General features: G+C 36.9%; 2 protein-coding genes across 2 annotated transcripts; both read right to left on the bottom strand.

Moving 5' to 3' along the window:
- Positions 1-274: 274 nt before the first annotated feature.
- sostdc1b (sclerostin domain containing 1b) lies at positions 275-2,368 on the bottom strand. The gene is made up of 2 exons (XM_048201305.1): positions 2,125-2,368; positions 275-1,132 (listed from the first exon to the last, which is right to left on the bottom strand). Exons 1-2 carry the CDS (start codon positions 2,318-2,320, stop codon positions 720-722), a joined length of 609 nt encoding a protein of 202 aa, XP_048057262.1. The 5' UTR covers positions 2,321-2,368; the 3' UTR covers positions 275-719.
- A 3,448-nt stretch (positions 2,369-5,816) lies between these two features.
- On the bottom strand, positions 5,817-17,484 carry LOC125274816 (ankyrin repeat and MYND domain-containing protein 2-like). Its single transcript, XM_048201302.1, has 10 exons — positions 17,213-17,484; positions 15,691-15,755; positions 14,793-14,931; positions 12,200-12,298; positions 11,953-12,113; positions 9,391-9,605; positions 9,173-9,308; positions 8,329-8,457; positions 7,823-7,952; positions 5,817-6,612 (listed from the first exon to the last, which is right to left on the bottom strand). Exons 1-10 carry the CDS (start codon positions 17,286-17,288, stop codon positions 6,473-6,475), a joined length of 1,290 nt encoding a protein of 429 aa, XP_048057259.1. The 5' UTR covers positions 17,289-17,484; the 3' UTR covers positions 5,817-6,472.
- Positions 17,485-17,600: the final 116 nt, after the last annotated feature.

Genomic DNA, 17,600 nt, shown 5'->3' with positions numbered 1-17,600 from the left:
CACGGCAACATGACTTTCAGAATGGCAGAGTGAAAGGATACGGAATACAATGAAGCAGCTTTAACATGTTGCCGCCAAAAAGTAGCTGATGTGCCTGCAGGTGAGGGCAGCCCTTCACAACAATGCAGCGTAGAGTTACGAACACAGTGAGAAAGAACTCGCTTCTTGAACTAATTCCTCATTTGTTAGAGTTTCTGACTGTCCGTGTAATTCTACAACCTTGCCTTGAGCTACAATCAGTGGTCTCCGCTTCAAAATGATACAAACCAGCATATGTAAGCTACTTAATTTATTGTATTAATGTGAATTTAACTGTGTAAATGTCAACTTGAAATATTCATAAAACAACTATTATATAAAAATAGATTCAAAAACTACTACATACATGAAATGCAAATATTTACATAGCTATAGTTATCATTTTTTCCCCTCAACTTTTGTCTGTCAAATGTAGTCTTGTACATAATTGCTTCATGTAATCAGGTTATTTGTACAAAACATTAACCATATTACACTCAAAAAGTGCATATACACACACATATGCATACATTTATGCATGGTCATCAAAGAATCTGAAAATAGCAAGAAAAACAGCTGTACATCATTGCAGTCCAAGTCAGTGTCATAGTAGTTCATACTATAGTCCCATTCCTTCCATGAGCAGGGTTGTGTTGGTCAAATCTGCATCAGTATGGCTCATTCTCAATCAATTAGAAGCTCTATTCATTTTTAGAATTAACCCTTAAATTTTTATTTTTGCTTTTTTTCTTCTTGGGGTTCTGCAGTGGATGATCCTTTGAGGGACTCTGAGGTGCATGAGAGGACTCGTTGTGTTGGCGCGTGTATTTTTTGCACGTGCAGGATGTGACAGCGGTGATCTTGTAGGTGCGCGTGCTGCCGTCCTGGCACTGGAGTTTAATGCGCTGGGTGCGTGTGCGGTCAGTGACGCAGCGCCACTCCTGGGCATCCCGTCTGCTCCAGTAGTGACCTCCACCGATCCAATTGGGCAGCAAGTGGGTGGGTAGGCATTCTCCGGCACACACTAACTCCTTTACGGGATTCAGGCTTGTGCACTGGCCATCGGATATGTATTTAGTGGACCTCAGCTCCCTGCAACCGACCTGGTGCTGTTCTGCAAAGGACATTTCATGCTTTAAAAAATCAGTGGATGGATAAGGAATTATGGGAACATTTTACACGATACATAATACTTTAAAGGGATAGTTCACCCAAAAATGAAAATTCTGTCATTAATTTCTCACCCTCATGTTGTTTCGAGACTTTCGTTCATCTTCGGAACACAAATGAAGATATTTTTGATGAAATCTGAGAGCTTTCTGTCCTTCCATGGACAGCTACGCAACTAACACTTTGATTTTTCAAAAAGTTCATAAAGAGATCATAAAACTAATCGTATGAATTGAGACTTGATCGCGTTATCTGATGAACATATTTAATTTAGGCTTTTATCCACATATAAACATTGATTGGCGAACAAAAACAGAAGCTCAACCGAACCTGCTTGATGCGCGAGAACAAACCTTGTGGAAGTTCAAACGTGCTGCGTAACACACCAGAATGCACCTCATTAGTTATCGTGCTTATATGTGAATAAAAGCCTAAATTCAATCAGTTCATCATACAAAGCGATTGTGTTTCTTCAGAAAATTTGGACTAAACCACTCAATTAATATGGATTAGTTTTACGATCTCTGAAGTGTCGAAAAGTGTCCGTTGCGTAGCTGTCAGAAAGCGCTCAGATTTCATCAAAAAATCCTAATTTGTGCTCTGATAACAAACAAAAGTCTTACAGGTTACATGAGGGTAAGTAATTAATGACAACATTTTCATTTTTGGGTGAACTATCTCTTTAAATAACTACTACAGTAATATAATAGCCTTGTCTGAAAGTTTAAAATAGTTTTAAAAGCTTTACGTTTTAAGGTTAAACAGACAGACAGACAGACAGATAGATAGATAGACAGATAGATAGATAGATAGATAGATAGATAGATAGATAGATAGATAGATAGATAGATAGATAGATAGATAGATAGATATAAATATGGATCTACAAAAGTTTATCATAAACACAAAAGGAAACACTTAATGGTAAATACGTACCGTTTTGGTCTCGGCTCTCCGTTCGTCTTCCTCCGTTGCGTGCTCGATTTAAAGAGGCGTTGTTCGGAGTCTCGTGAGATGATGCGACCGTGTGCCCATAAAACTCTTCAGTGGCATCATTTTTGAAAGCATGACAGCTTTTCATCAGAAAACAGAGCAGAAACAGCAGCTGGTATTCGCATGTGTTCAGGGGCATTGCAAAGGAGTTCGGTTCTGTCTCTTTGAAAATTCAGAGAATGATAATACCTACCTGTTTACTCGTGCATGTTTATATACCCGCCCATTCTTTGAACAGCAGCAGCAGCAGAGAGTGGAATATTGAAGTGTGCTGAAAATGGGCGTGTCCTCACGCTGCAGGCAGCACGCCCACCTACAGCAACATTATTCTTCATTATCCACATGAAAAAATATCTTAATGTGAGCCAATTGTCGTGGAAACCTGACACGAAATAATTTTATTAAATAAATCTAAAAAAGAGAGAACATTTTAGAACAATGCTGACGATTTTATTATGTTATTATCTGTTTATTTATTAATACTTAAATGAATGGTTAAGAAAACCATTAAAATACATTTATACATTACATTTGGTCTAAACTCGCCAAACTAAATGGAAGTAACACTTCAAACCAAAACCCCCTTACTGTGAATGTGCAGTTTTTACTCTGACGATCTTTACAGTCTGACTGACTTTTAAATATTAGTTTCAACTTAATATTTTTTTTTTTTTTTTTTTTTTTTTTTTTTTTATATAACCTAAGTAAAACAAAATACAGTTTACACATTTGTCTATGACGGCATTTGAAAAACAATTCATTGTTTTCAACATTAAGACACTTGAACAATTCAATCCACACACTGAGAACAGAATGACTTTTTTTTTTTTAAAGGGATAGTTCACCCAAAAAGGAAAATTCTGTCATCATTTACTCCCCCTCATATTTCTTTGTTCTGCTGAACACAAAGGAAGATATTTGGTAGAATGTTTGTAACTAAGCAGATCCCATCCAAATTAGCTCCTACTATCTAAACCAGCACTATCAGTGACGTAAGTGTACATTGATTGGTTAAACGCATGTCAAACACCGGTATTTTTAATAAGCCGTGTAAACATTTACTTCACAAACATTGAAAATAGCAATAACGGCATTTACCTGTTGTCTGCAAAGTTGTGTTTTTTTCTCCCCCTCGATGATATGTAATTCTGAAAGTTGTCATAGGAGATTTCGTCTCTTAGCCCCACTTTTTGCTCTTTCAGTCGTGTAAATTGCGTTTACATTCCACCTCCGTTATCATGATACCCACAACACACAACAAACACAGCTCCGATCACGGCATCCTCCATCCACCGGTTTTTAGTGTTTGCAAATGCCGCACTTTTGGATACAAACATTCTTCCAAATATCTTCCTTTGTATAGAGCAGAACAAAGGAATTTATACAGGTTTGAAACAACTTGAGGGTGAGTGAATGATGACAAAATTTTCATTTTTGAGTGAACTACCCCTTTAAAACAAAGATCAATTTTGGATAACATTTTCTTGAATTCCCGTGACCCCACACAGGACAAGTGAATTGGATGGGTGGATTTTCTTGAACTACATTTTGTTGAATTTCCATATTTTGCAGGTGGATTTATTTTATTATTATTTTGACAAAGAATTATTTAATTAGCAGTATGAAAAAAAAATGTCACTACATGCAAAAAATCTTTTAGTCTTTTATTCTATTAGTGCTGGTTTTAGAAAATAGGAAAAGTCCATTGTGTACCTCAAAAGATACATTCCATCCATGTAAATGAATGCAAGCTTAACAGAGCAAACTCTATACTGCAACACTCTCAAACAGAGATACTGTGCTGAGGATGTTGCTCTCTTTAAAAGAGAGGTGTGAGTTTTCAAGCATATTTAGATCCTATACATGTGAACCTGATGCATTCAGCTTCAGTGAGTGCTGTAAAGTATGGGCATGCATGACAAAACCCATGAAACAGGATAGCCCTGGATTATTTTACCCCAAAATTATCCAAACAGGTGCCTCCGATGAGCTCACCAAATGAATGTGCATAACACAAATGACATGGAGGAAACACAAAAGCCCAATGCTCACTTTCTTCCACCGAAAATGTGTGGCTCCCCCAAAAGTGTCTAGTTTCAGTCTCTCCTCAGGCATTTACGATTAATTCATTGCACTTGCCCACAGGTACACGTCTTTGATTTGAATGAAAAACACTTTAATATTATGCAGGATTTTTTTTTTTTTTTTGAAGAAAAAATGTATTTCAAAAGCCATTGCTGTCAAAATGATCTCTTATTACCTATAAAGCACTGTTAGTCATATTGGTGAGGGGGGGTTTATTGGGGATCACTGAATATGCAACCTCGGGGCTTGAAAGAGGAATATCAAAGTCATGCGATACGATGCGGCATTCGCTAATTTCTGCATCTGAAAACCGGATATTTGAGATAGTCCTTTCATGCACCTGTAATGACCGTGACATGCTCATAGATGGAGACAAGAGAGGGATGAATCTCAGGGGAAACAGAGAGGTTACGGCACTGAGTTATGGGTATATTGACATGCGACGTGACAAGCGTGTGCTAAATAGACCCTCGTTTGGCCCACAGGGTGAGATAGTCCCTTGGGATGAGGGGATGTGGAGACTGGGAACAAAGCGCTCAGGAACAGACAGAGCCGTCTATAGAATTCTGAGCGAGTGCCTTAGGATGTGTGCAACAGGACCAAGTGTGGGAAAGTCCATGGAGGAGATCCCTGCTTGCACAAAACTCACTGTACTACAGCTATAACTTAAACTGGAAGTTTTCCAAACATTTTTCTGAGAATATGCTGGTATATACTGATTAATGATGAAAAATGATGTTGCATATATAATATATACATACAAAAAACTTTTTTTAACAAAAACATTGTCACTTGACCTTTTAATTTGGTGATCATTATTGTGATCAAAATTTCACCTGAAAGAGGTTTGAGTTTGTAATAAACAAGGTGAATCTGCTAGTTTAAAGCATGTATGATATTATATTGCAAAATTTAAGTAAATAGTACACTGATGCTAAATTTGAGATCACACTTGATCTAAAGAGGTTGGACGCTGCCCTCTAGTGGCAAAACCACTGAATTATGAATGTAATGCATCCATTTCTTTATTTAATAATGGAAAAAGCTCTGTAATGTTTAGATGAAATTAGGCTTTCAGAATTATATGAACTACTTATGTGAGAAATAAAAAGCAGAGTAAAAAACTCATGTTATGAAACCAGCAAAAATAGGAAAGATATACTACAAACGACCAAAAACTTGTTACTTGCTGATTCTTTGTAACTGTTTGTGAAATTTACAAGCAATTTCTGAGTAAAAATTGTTTCTATGCCAATTTTTTTTCAGTGTATAAGAAATAAGGGTAAAAAGGGTCTGACTTAAAGTTATACTATGTAACTTAAAAAAAAAAAAAAAAATTAACAAATTTAAATAATTAGTCAATACATCATCAACCCTTCTTCCAAATGTTGTGTTTTTGTCTTACCCTTTGTATATATTTTGGACCAGGCAGGATATTTTCAAGCGAAAATCGCATACATACGTCACTCGCTGTACGTGTCTCGTCATATCCGTAAATAGAGAAAAGTTTCTCCGGCTACTTTGATGTGTGTATAGTGTGGGAGTGGCATAGGATAGTTGTCACAATGCGTGTGAAAGGTTGACATGGAACATGTCAACTCTGAGGAAAAACTCGGGGGAATCAGTTGTTAAAAAAAGCAACACAGAAGAGAAAAAAAAGCTCATTTACTTGGCTTTTCAGAGATAGCGAGAACTGAGGGATTTAAAATGCTGTAAAAGTGATGCAGAGATGGTGTTTTTATTACTCAACAGGTGAGTAAGATATTTTATTGAACAGATAAATTGTCATGTAATCAATTGTGAAGGGACATATTCATCTGCAAAGTCACGCAGAGCCAAAGCACAACCTAAACAATGTTCTTCCACAAAATGCATGCAGTTTTGTATTTAACCACTAGAGGGCCAAATGTTACATAGCACTTCATGTGGTAAAGAAAATCCTCAAAGCTTTTCTATTTGTGTCTTGAGAACAGATGTCCAAATAGGACGTCCTTTTGCCAGTAGTTTTCACGCGCTCTACATGTGCAGTCGTCTGTGTGGTACTTACACAGCTCAGAATGAGTATACAGTCCAACACTTCTGTATCATGGTTTAAGTGTCCTATAGAATGCAGAGCTCCAATCACAGCACAGCATGCAGAGCCTGAACTCGATGCTCAAGGGAGTTAACCTGGTCAAAGAAACGACAGCCAACATCGTTCTGTTCTTTAGTCCTGTCCAGCACGAGGATCATCTTCAGAGGTTTCATGGTGTTCATCAGAAGGACTGTGCTGAAGTACACACTCTGAAAACCCCAGACAAAGAGCCAGCATGGAGCTGGCAGCCTTCTCTGCATCACTGTCATCAGCTGGGATGAAACAGAAAAACACATAAAATAAGCTTCATTTTAAAAAACATTTACAAAAAGAACAACACTACCATAGTTTAGGCCTTGGTTTCATTAATTACTCACCCTCATGTCGTTCCAAACCCATAAGACTTGAGTCCGTCATCGGAACACAAAGGAAGATCTTTTTGATGAAATCTGAGAACTTTCTGACCCTCCATAGAATGCCTTCGCAATTGAAACTTTGACACTTCAAAAAGTTCATAAAACTAATCCATATGAATTGAATGGTTTAGTCCAAATTTTCTGAAGAGACTCGATTGCTTTAGATGATGAACAGATTTAATTTAGGCTTTTATTCACATATAAACATTGATCAGTAAACATAAACAGAAGCTCAACCGAACATGAATGACACACAAAAGCAAACCTCTTGTGGAAAAAAGATCTTCATTTGCATTCCAAAGACACTAATATAGTTATTGTAAAGCTGAAAGTATACTTCACTTTTTACACGTATGCGAGGGTCAGCGTACAGTGCACGTGACGCAAATTTCGTCATCAGAAGAATATGTGCACCCCCAGATTTTTGTAACCTCACATACTTGTAAGCACAGGTCGCACATCCACATTTAATTTTTTTGCAGTAATTCTTTTATCCACAAGGTGGCAATCATGCCCTGGGGGCATCAATTCATGAGGTAGTCAAAGAAAAACTGCATAAACAGAACAGACCGGAACACATGCAAGCTACAGCTACGATGGAGGCCTACATAGACGAGAGATTGTGCGAAGAGGTTAGAAAGTACCCTCACTTGAACATCTCTAGCATGAAGGAATACAAATGTGATTATATGGGTTGTAACTCGTGGCGAGAGATTGCTCAAAACTGTGCATGCATCAAAGGCCTGCGCATGTGTATAAGTGAAATGAAGTATACTTTGCAAGGCTGTGCGTTTGACTGTGCGTATACTCGCGTACGTGTAAAAAAAAGAAGTATACCCAGGGCTTTGGGAGCATTTTTGTATTCTACTGTGCTAAGTATATATAGATGGACATGTTTGACCACATGTGTTTTGTGTCTTGTGTAACATCTCATGCATGACATGGCTTTCTAGAAAAGCGGAGCTCAAGTTATAACAGAGATTCAGTAAGATCTAACTCAAGCAAATCAAATAATTCTTACCTACTAACCACTGGCGTGCTAATATGCTAACATTGCTAAACATACCATTGCTAGAGAGTTCTCTCAGTTTTGGTTGGCTGTTGAACTGAGCATCTCTTTGTTGCACAGGGGATTTGCACTGCCTCTTATGGGTGAACCAGTGCAGCCTCTGACACGTCTGCCCACAGTAGACCACCTGTAAAGAGATGACATCATTATTGGAAAACAGAGTGTTTCAGCAACACTCATTATATTGACGAGAGTTTCCCTAAGAATCCTAAAGAATGGGCTGTTCATTCAAAAGCTATAGGTTCAATCCAAGGTAATGGTGACACAGGATGTGGAACATTATGTTTGCCTCAACAGAAACTACATGCTAAATAGAATTATTACTAGGCCTATACTTTGCGGATGATCATTATGTAAGATTAACTGTACAATAAATTGTTGCTAACATTTTAACAGTTTATTATTTGGCTGCAAAATTATAAAAATGTAATTATTAATTGAATAAATGTTGATGATATGATGATATCATGATTACTCAAGAGGAAATATATAATATATAATACCATTTTACAGAAGGAGCACTTCTTGTTGGCACCCCTCTCCCCACAAGTAGCACAGTACTCAGTGTCCATAAGCACCATCTGGCCCGTCAATGCCTGGGTCAGAACCGAGAAGGCTGTGGGGTCGTTCCCCTGGAAACAAGAGTGAGGTTGTGAAACATAATGTTGACACATTTTTATAATTTGGCATCAGTCAGCAAGTTATGTACATCTATACTACAGTTAAAAAGTTTGGGGTTAGTAAGATTTTAAAAAAAGAAGTCTCACCAAGGCTGCATTAATCTGATCAAAAATCCAGCAAAAACAGTAATATTCTAAAATATTATTACAATTTAAAATAATTGAATGAAATTTCTGCCATTAATTATTCACCCTCGTGTCATTCCAAACCCGTAAGACCTTCGTTTATCTTCGGAACACAAATTAAGATATTTTTGATGAAATCCGAGAGGTTTATTCATCTCCCATACAAAGCAACGCAATTAGACGTAATAACTACAGAAAAGTAGTAAAGACATTGTTAAAATAGTCAACGTACGTGACTACAGTGGTTCAATCATTTTTGTGCGCAAAAACAAAACAAAAATAACGACTTTATTCAACAATTTCTTCTCTACCCTGTCAGTCTCATACGCAGTTGATGCAGTGAACACAGTTCAGCACTTCCGTGTTTACTTCCGAACGCTAATTGGCTGGCTCCTGCGTCAGCATCACACGCATGCAAACAACGACATGACAGAAATTTCATTTTTGGGTGAACTAACCCTTTAAAAAGTGATTCTACATTATATGACCCCTTTGTTAAATTAAAAGATGTTGGTTTGTTATTATTGAAAAGTGTACTGACAATTTCCACAGGTGCTATGCTTCGGACCAGCTGCTGCAGAAGGGTTGCCTCACAATAGGGAAACTTCCGGATACAATCACGGATGAATTTCTCCTGGTACTGAGGAAAGCCATCACCATCTCTTCCTTTCAAAAGTCTTGGGCAGAAGAAAAATATATAATTTTGTGACTCCATTTGCAAGACCATCTAAGATTCAAAGATCATAATGATGACCTCACCTCTTCAAAAGGGCATCCAGTTTGTCGTCACATTCTTGCAGGAAGGCCAGACACTTCTGCAGTACGCAGCTGATGTAGTGCATTTTCATGGCCAGAATCTCATTCATGTCCTCCTGTTTCACGCACTGCTCGCAGAGCAGATCCATCACACGGTAGCACTTCTCCAGGGCCACCACGTCCACCAATAAGGGGTTCTCCTTCACCAGCATCACCATCTAAAAAAGCATGATGGAAAAATGGGCCCCAAAATATGGGAAGTGAATATGGCAGAGGACACTAGCCTTACTTACAATGCAAGTTTCATGGAGGAAACATGTTCTCACGCTACATGATTCTGTTAACTGATCCCTGCTGAGTGTGCCGCTGAGACACCTTACTCATCAGAAATCACTGGATGTGAGACAGATGAGATATCGCACACATGCGCCATCTGAGATCTGCAAAGCACACACACAAGTCTATACTAGACCAACTGTGTTTTAAACTACTCTCTGTGCCCTTTACAGTTGCAAGGACCCTCAATACTTGGGTCACTTTATCAAAACTCTTCACACAATTCTTCTTACCATCTTTCAGCTTGGCATAGCAGTTAATAAGTAGTGGCCTAATGGTTAAAGATTCAGACTAGTAACCCAAAGGTTACAGGTTTGAATCTCAATACTGGCAGGAAATGACTGAGGTGCTCCTAACCCCCAATCGCTCCCCGGGCGCCACAGAAAATAAAGGAAAAAAAGCTGGCCACTGCTCCAGGTGTGTGTGTGTGTGTGTGTGTTCACTACTCCCAATGTGTGTGCACTAACTTGGATGGGTTAAATGCAGAGGATAAATTCTGAGTTTGGATTACCATACATGGCTTCACATGTCATTTAAAGGTTTAGTTCAGAATCAGAATCCACATTTATTGCCAAGTACAACATGTAAAAGGAATTTGCTTTGGTATGCAGTTGCTTTAAGAAGAATTAAGAAATAAAAAGAAGAGTAACAATTTAGATAATAACATAAATAATAATTAAATATGCCTATGATAAAAATACACAATTTAAAAAGTTAGTGTAAGCGCAGCTTGCAGTCTTATTAATGTGTGTTTAGTGTAATACATATGAAGCAGTTTTAATAAGGCCAGTAGCAACTGGAAAAAAACTGTTTTTGTGGCGTGAGGTTTCGGCCACGATCTTAACTGCCCTCCTTAGAGTCCTTGAAGTATACAGGTCATGGAGAGATGGCAAACTACAGCCAATCACCTTCTCTGCAGAGTGAATAACACGCTGCAGTCTGCCTTTATCCTTAGCAGTGGCAGCAGCATACCAGATGGTGATAGAGGAGGTTAATATTGACTCAATGATAGACGTATAAAAGTGCACCATCATTGTCCTCGGCCTCATAAATCAATGACCTAAAAAACAGGTAGCATTACACAATGTTTTCTTCTGTAACATTTCTTTATAAAACAAGAATGAGAGCTCTCTACTGTTTAGAATTCACTGCAGTATCCCTGCTGAAAAATCCTGCATTGCTGGTCATGCAAGGTATGTTTTGCATACTGGGCCCAACATGGGATGCTGGTTCCTGTGGACTAGCTACACCAGCTCAGTTTTGCTTGATAACAGCATGACTATGCTGGTCCACCAGCTAGACCAGCACTATACTAGCTCTAACCAACATAAACCAGCCTGGACCAACATGGAATTCATGCTGGTTTATGCTGAATTTTTCAGCAGGGATGTTACATGGTCCATTGTATATTTCAGTACAAAATACAACTAAGTTGTCTCTGTTTGTATACATGTTAATGAAACTGAATGATTAACACCTGTGTAGTTATTTACCTACACCTAACTGTTTGATAGTATTTCATTTTTTAAATTTAGAATAGATTAATATGGTATTACAGTTGAAATGTAGCAAATTGCTGTCTTATTCCGTTTTATATTATGTTGGGGTTTGAACTTAAGTTTAACAGTTTTGAAAAGAGTATGTAAATGTGCAATTTGGCCTGTAGGTACATAGAGTTTTGATGATGGTTGTGTCTGAGTGAGAAAAGAATTCAAGTAATTTGAAACAAGTAATCATTAAATATATTTTGTGCCAAAGCAATGAACAATGATCCACAGTTTAGCCCACATACATTGCGCTTATGTTCATGTGTACCCATTTTGAGAAATGGGTCCTAGCAATTTGTAAAAAACAAAAACAAAAAAAAAAACCCATAACCTCACCTGTGATTATTTTTGCATTTCAGTCATGTCATTTTCTATATAATATGCGGTGAAGATGTGTTTATCAGAGATAAGAGATATGCAGAATTCCAGGCCTGTGTTGAAATGGCCTGTTGTTGCTCTGTAATATCACAAGGATATATTTAGATGGAATAAAACAGGAGGGGTGTTGGTTAGTGCAAACTGATGCTTCCCTCAGTCATGTGACCTTGTATGGCATTCTTATGGGTCAGTGTTATGAAAGCATAGATTGCTGTGTTCCACTAACATTGTTCGGTTTGTGTGAACGTGGCAGTTTACCGATGCTTGAAATCCGAGTTATATAAATGCACTTGGCATTTTCTACCTTGACAGGATTGAGGTTAGTAGTCATGATGATTTTGTGTAGGGGTCCTGCTAGTTTGGGGGGTAGTTTAGGTTCTCTCTCTGAGCCCTGGGGTCTGGTGTAGTATTCCAACCTCGCACGAGAAAAAAAATTGTTGATCACTGTCACACAGTCATGCTGACCTGCACAGGGTGGAAAAGAAAGCAAGTCTTCAAGTGATTTATTCATTAATAAGTAGTAGGCGTGCATATGTATATGAATCTCTCACCCACAAAGGCGGCCATCTGAGCAGCAGTCCGTCCCACTGAGTTGACCAGATCCGTCTCTGCTCCAGCATCTAATATCATCTCTGTAATTTCAGCATTACCTGTGGGATTATTTTAGATGAGCTGGGAAAATTTGATAAATTGTAGTTCTGTATATGCTAACTGTTCAAAACCAACAAGGGACTCATGAACAACCATCACAAAACAAAAAAACAGTCATAGATCATCCAGGTAATGTATTAAGAACCAATGGTTCGCAAACTTTTGAACGGGGTTATTTTAATAAATTTAGCTATTTTTTTTTGTCTTGTGGACTATATGTAAACATTTTATGTAAAATATCTTACTCAGGACAGTACTAAATAAAAAAATAACATGCATTTTTTATGATCTCTCTTATTTTGTTAAAATTATTCACATTTTCACAGATTCTGCAAGTGGTTCCCATACTTTTTCATGCAACTGTATATATATATATATATATATATATATATATATATATATATATATATACACACACTGTTTTCACACCTAGGCTGGGCTTGTTTGTTTGTTTTTTAAAAACAAACAAAAAAAAAAGTTCTATTTTTGGCAAATTTAAAGGCCCTTTCACACCAAAAGTGAATAAGCCTCAGGCTAAAGGAAATGCAAATTCACGCCTGTAGAGTAGAGGGTGAAGTTAAATATGCTTAATTCAGCAATATAAAGAAAAAAATAAAACACAAATATGATGTTTATCCAAAGTCACTGTTGCTTATTTGTATGGTTAAATACGGTTGGACACGATACTACAATAACCATTATGTTCACACAGCGCATTTAACGCCTCTGCCCCTTACTCATAATTTCTCTCAACATGGGGACAGGAGAGGTGTCAGTAAATAAATGGAAAAACAAAATAACTTGCGTTACTGATCCAAATAAGTAACAGATACTTTGTTGTAAATTTAAAAGTAATGCTTTACTTTACTCGTTACTTGAAAAAAGTAATCTAATTACATAACTTGTGTTACTTGTAATGCGTTACGCCAACATTGTGTGTGTATGTATATATATATTATATATGGCACATCTTAACATTTCCAAACCACATTAATCTTAATAACTACTATTAATTTTGTATTTAATCATTTATAAGTGATGTATAATTGTTCATGAAGGCTGGAAATGAAAATGCCTTATATTCAGGTGTGCATAATTATTAGGTATGTTTTCTTTTACAGATAAAATGAGCCAAAAAAAAAAACATTTAACTCAGACTGAAAAGTCAAAAATTATTAAATGCACATGAGAAGGATGCAATACTAGAAATTGCAGTTAAGGAATGACCATTGGACAGTGAAATGCTCATTGGGTCAGCAAGGTCAGACAAAAACAGGTGGAAAAGAAAAGACACATGTTAAGAATTAAGGTGAAGAATTAAGTGTGAAACCATCAAAAACCCTTTAGTCTCCAGCACCACCATTTTCCAGAACTGCAACCTACCTGGAGTCTCCAGAGGTGCAAGGTGTCAGGATCTCAGAGACTTAGGTTAGGTAAAGAATCCTAAAAAAAATACACCCTCTTAATCAGAATCATAAGCTGAAGTGTTGTGAAATACATGAAGACTGATTTTTATAGGCTTTATAGAGAGACAGTTTGAGAGTGACTCTTGAAGGACCAGCACCACATCCTCTTGTACCACTGTTTGAAGAATTTATCTTCCAGAATCTGGCAGTAAGTTCTGGGAGTTAATTTTTAGTCCATCTCCTACCCTGAAAGCCTGTTTTGCAGAGATGGACTAAAAGTGAACTCCCAAAACTTGCTGCCAAGTAAGGATTCCTGATGGTTTCACACTTAATTCTTCACCTTAATTCTTAATTCTTTTGCAGTTAACATGTGTCTTTTCTTTTCCACCTGTTTTTGTCTGACCCTGCTGACCCAATGAGCATTTCACTGTCCAATGGTCATTCCTTAACTGTAATTTCTAGTATTGCATCCTTCTCGTGAGCATTTAATAATTTTTTACTTTTCAGTCTGAGTTAAATGTCTTTTTTGGCTCATTTTATCTGTAAAAGAAAATGTACCTAATAATTATGCACACCTGAATATAAGGCATTTTCATTTCCAGCCTTCATGAACAATTATATATCACTTATAAATGATTAAATACAAAATTAATAGTAGTTATTAAGATTAATGTGGTTTGGAATTGGTAAGATGTGCCTGGAAAAAAAATACGATCAGAAAATCAACGTACCTAATAATTCTGCACTTCTGCACGCACTGTGTATATTATATATATAAGCTATGAAACTATGACATTCATATAATCTGATTACATAACTTGCATTACTTGTAATGTGTTACCCCAACATTGTGTGTGTGTATATATATATATATATATATATATATATATATATATATATATAAGCAATGAAACCATGACATTCATCTAATGCTTAAACACATTTCTTACTTCTGTGGTTTATTCATGACTGCTATCTGTGCAACCTAATGCCAGGACTACTTTAAAAATTCATTAATAGATGACCTTGCTGGTTAAAGAAACATTAGATAAAATGAAACTTGTTAGCATTACTAGAGCAAGGTTACCTGAGAGGCCAGCGAACATGAGGGCAGTATAACCATACTCATGCTCATTACAGTTGACATCAGCTCCGTGCTGCAGCAGCAGTCTGCACATGTCTGCTTTACCCTTATAGGCCGCATGCATGAGAGGGGTCATGCCATACTGAAACGATATGAGGGAAAAGACTTTAAAAAAATAATTTTTACCAATCTTTTCATCTGCATGACTCAAAAGCAAATGACATTTAGCCTTGTTCATTCCTATCACAAATTGTGAATATCCAGGAAATGTGTCTGCAGTATGGTGATTCTGACAAAACGCTGGCACTTGTTGAGAGTGACATGAGCAGAGTGAGTCATAATCTTTGTTGCTCCTTGGATGAAGTTGAAAGACTGCGTTGGTGGCAAAGTGAACATGCAGCACATATGATTTTGACAGGTGGGAAACACTTATCAACTGCTGTTTCTAATCATTCTGGCCCCAAAAGGACCACAAGTTGTCTGTAGGTTACATCTAGTGGCACGTCTCCATTATCACACCTCTTTAAGTACCATCTTACATCTTTAAGTACCACATCCGGCACTCAAGAGTCCCTGCCATATGCCTGAATTACAATGCAGAACATATGCCGTCACCTCACCAGCCCACCAGCCACTGCACTTGTTTACATAACGGCTGATCATCAGAAAACAACTACATAATACCACTATTTACAGTGTACAGTCTGTGTTTAAGAAAGAAGGCTACAGTAAAATAACATAAACATGAATATAAGTAACATTAAGTTTGGGTTGTGTTTGGCCAGCAACCCTGTTTGATTTTATGTTTTGTTGTGTTCCAGTTGGTGAATCCCAATGAGCCATAAATGGTGCTTAATGGCCTGTAAATTACTACCCATATTTGTCATCTTTATGTTCTTACCTCATCCAGACAGTTAACACGCACATTTGGATTGCTGAGAAGCTGGGTGGCCTCTTGCACATCACCTTTTGAGAGAACACAGTCTAGAGTTTAAAAAATAAACATTAGGCATCATTTCATGATGATCCACCATTTTATTCCCTTAGACAGTCTACATACCCAACTGTAGTTATAGTGTCTAGGAAGACACTTAAATTATATCTGCGGTATTTTCAACAGTTTTATTATCTACCATTTTCTAATTATGCTAAGATTCAGTAAAATACAGCTCAAAGACCAGCAGAAAGTTTAACTAAACTGGTTAAATTATAGATGAAGTGGATAATGTGAACAAATCTTGCATCTTTTTCTTTACAATATCAAAGTGTGTTTAGCATGAAACTGGCACTTTAAAGGGTTAGTTCACCCAAAAATGAAAATTCTGTCATTTATTACTTACCCTCATGCCGTTCCACACCCGTAAGACCTTCATTAATCTTCAGAACACAAATTATGATATTTTAGTTGAAATCCGATGGCTCCATGAGGCCTCCATAGGGAGCAATGACATTTCCTCTCTCAAGACCTATAAAGGGACTAAAAACATATTTAAATCTTCATGTGAGATGTACACTCACATGTATTGAACAGTGGTTCAATATTAATATTATAATGCGACGAGAATATTTTTGGTGCTCCAAAAAAATAAAAAAAAATAAAATAACGACTTATTTTGTGATGGTCGATTTCAAAACACTGCTTCATGAAGATTCGGAGCACAAATGAATCAGTGTATCGAATCATGATTCAGATCGCGTGTCAAACTGCCAACGGCTGAAATCACGTGACTTTGGCGCTCCGAACAGCAGATTCGATACACTGATTCATCTGTAAATACGAAGTCGTTATTTATTTTATTTTTTTGGCTCTCCAAAAATAATCTCGTCGCTTTATAATATTAATATTGAACCACTGTACTCACATGAACTGATTTAAATGTCTTTAGTAACGTTACCTTTATGGATCTTGATATTTATGGAAATGTCATTGCTCCCTATGCAGGCCTCACTGAGCCATTGGATTACAACTAAAATATCTTAATTTGTGTTCTGAAGATTAACGAAGGTCTTACGGGTGTGGAACGGCATGAGGGTGAGTAATAAATGACAGAATTTTCATTTTTGGGTGAACTAACCCTTTAACACTATACTGTTCAAGTTTGGGGCCAATAAGATTTTTGAAATGTTTTTGAAAGAATATACACAGTACATATACATACATAGCCTACATATATTAGAGTGATTCGGAAACCATTCTAATATGCTAAATTGCCACTTCTGGCAATTTCTTATCATTATTAGTGTTGAAAACAGTTCTGCTGAACAAATAGGCTTAAATAAACACCCAACCAAACAAATAGATTCAATGAATGACCTGTATAAAGTTTTATAGAGAGTTTGTTCCTATTTTTAGAGCATTAAGATACACTGAATGTAAAAAGAACAACAAAAACAGAAGAAAACTAAAAAGTGTTTTCCAGTACCTGTAGCAGCCACCTGTAGCATTACTCTCTCTTCAGGTGTCAAATCACCTTTCCTTGCAGGGGTCATACTTGTCATATTGATACAAGTCAATTATTATTCATTTTAAGGATAAACAGTAGGCTATATATCGATGTGAAAATTTCTTTCTTTGGACACAGACCTTATTATACAGTACCCAAATGTAAAAAAAAGAGAAAACATCCTCGGATCATACCACGATGGAAATTATAAGGAGGGGGGGCTGGATATCCGAGTGACACGATGCGAAGAGTCATGGTAATATTTTAGCATATAAACATCTATATTATTCAAAAATTGCGTAAAAATTAATGTCATTACTTTTTAATTCAAAATATTTTTATTATTAATTGCATTAGTACTTCATTT

The sequence above is a fragment of the Megalobrama amblycephala genome, linkage group LG9, assembly GCF_018812025.1.
Source record: "Megalobrama amblycephala isolate DHTTF-2021 linkage group LG9, ASM1881202v1, whole genome shotgun sequence".
NCBI classification, from domain to species: Eukaryota; Metazoa; Chordata; class Actinopteri; order Cypriniformes; family Xenocyprididae; genus Megalobrama; species Megalobrama amblycephala.
The sequence above is the reverse complement of the archived record's forward strand: the minus strand, read 5'-3'. Positions and strand labels throughout refer to the sequence as shown.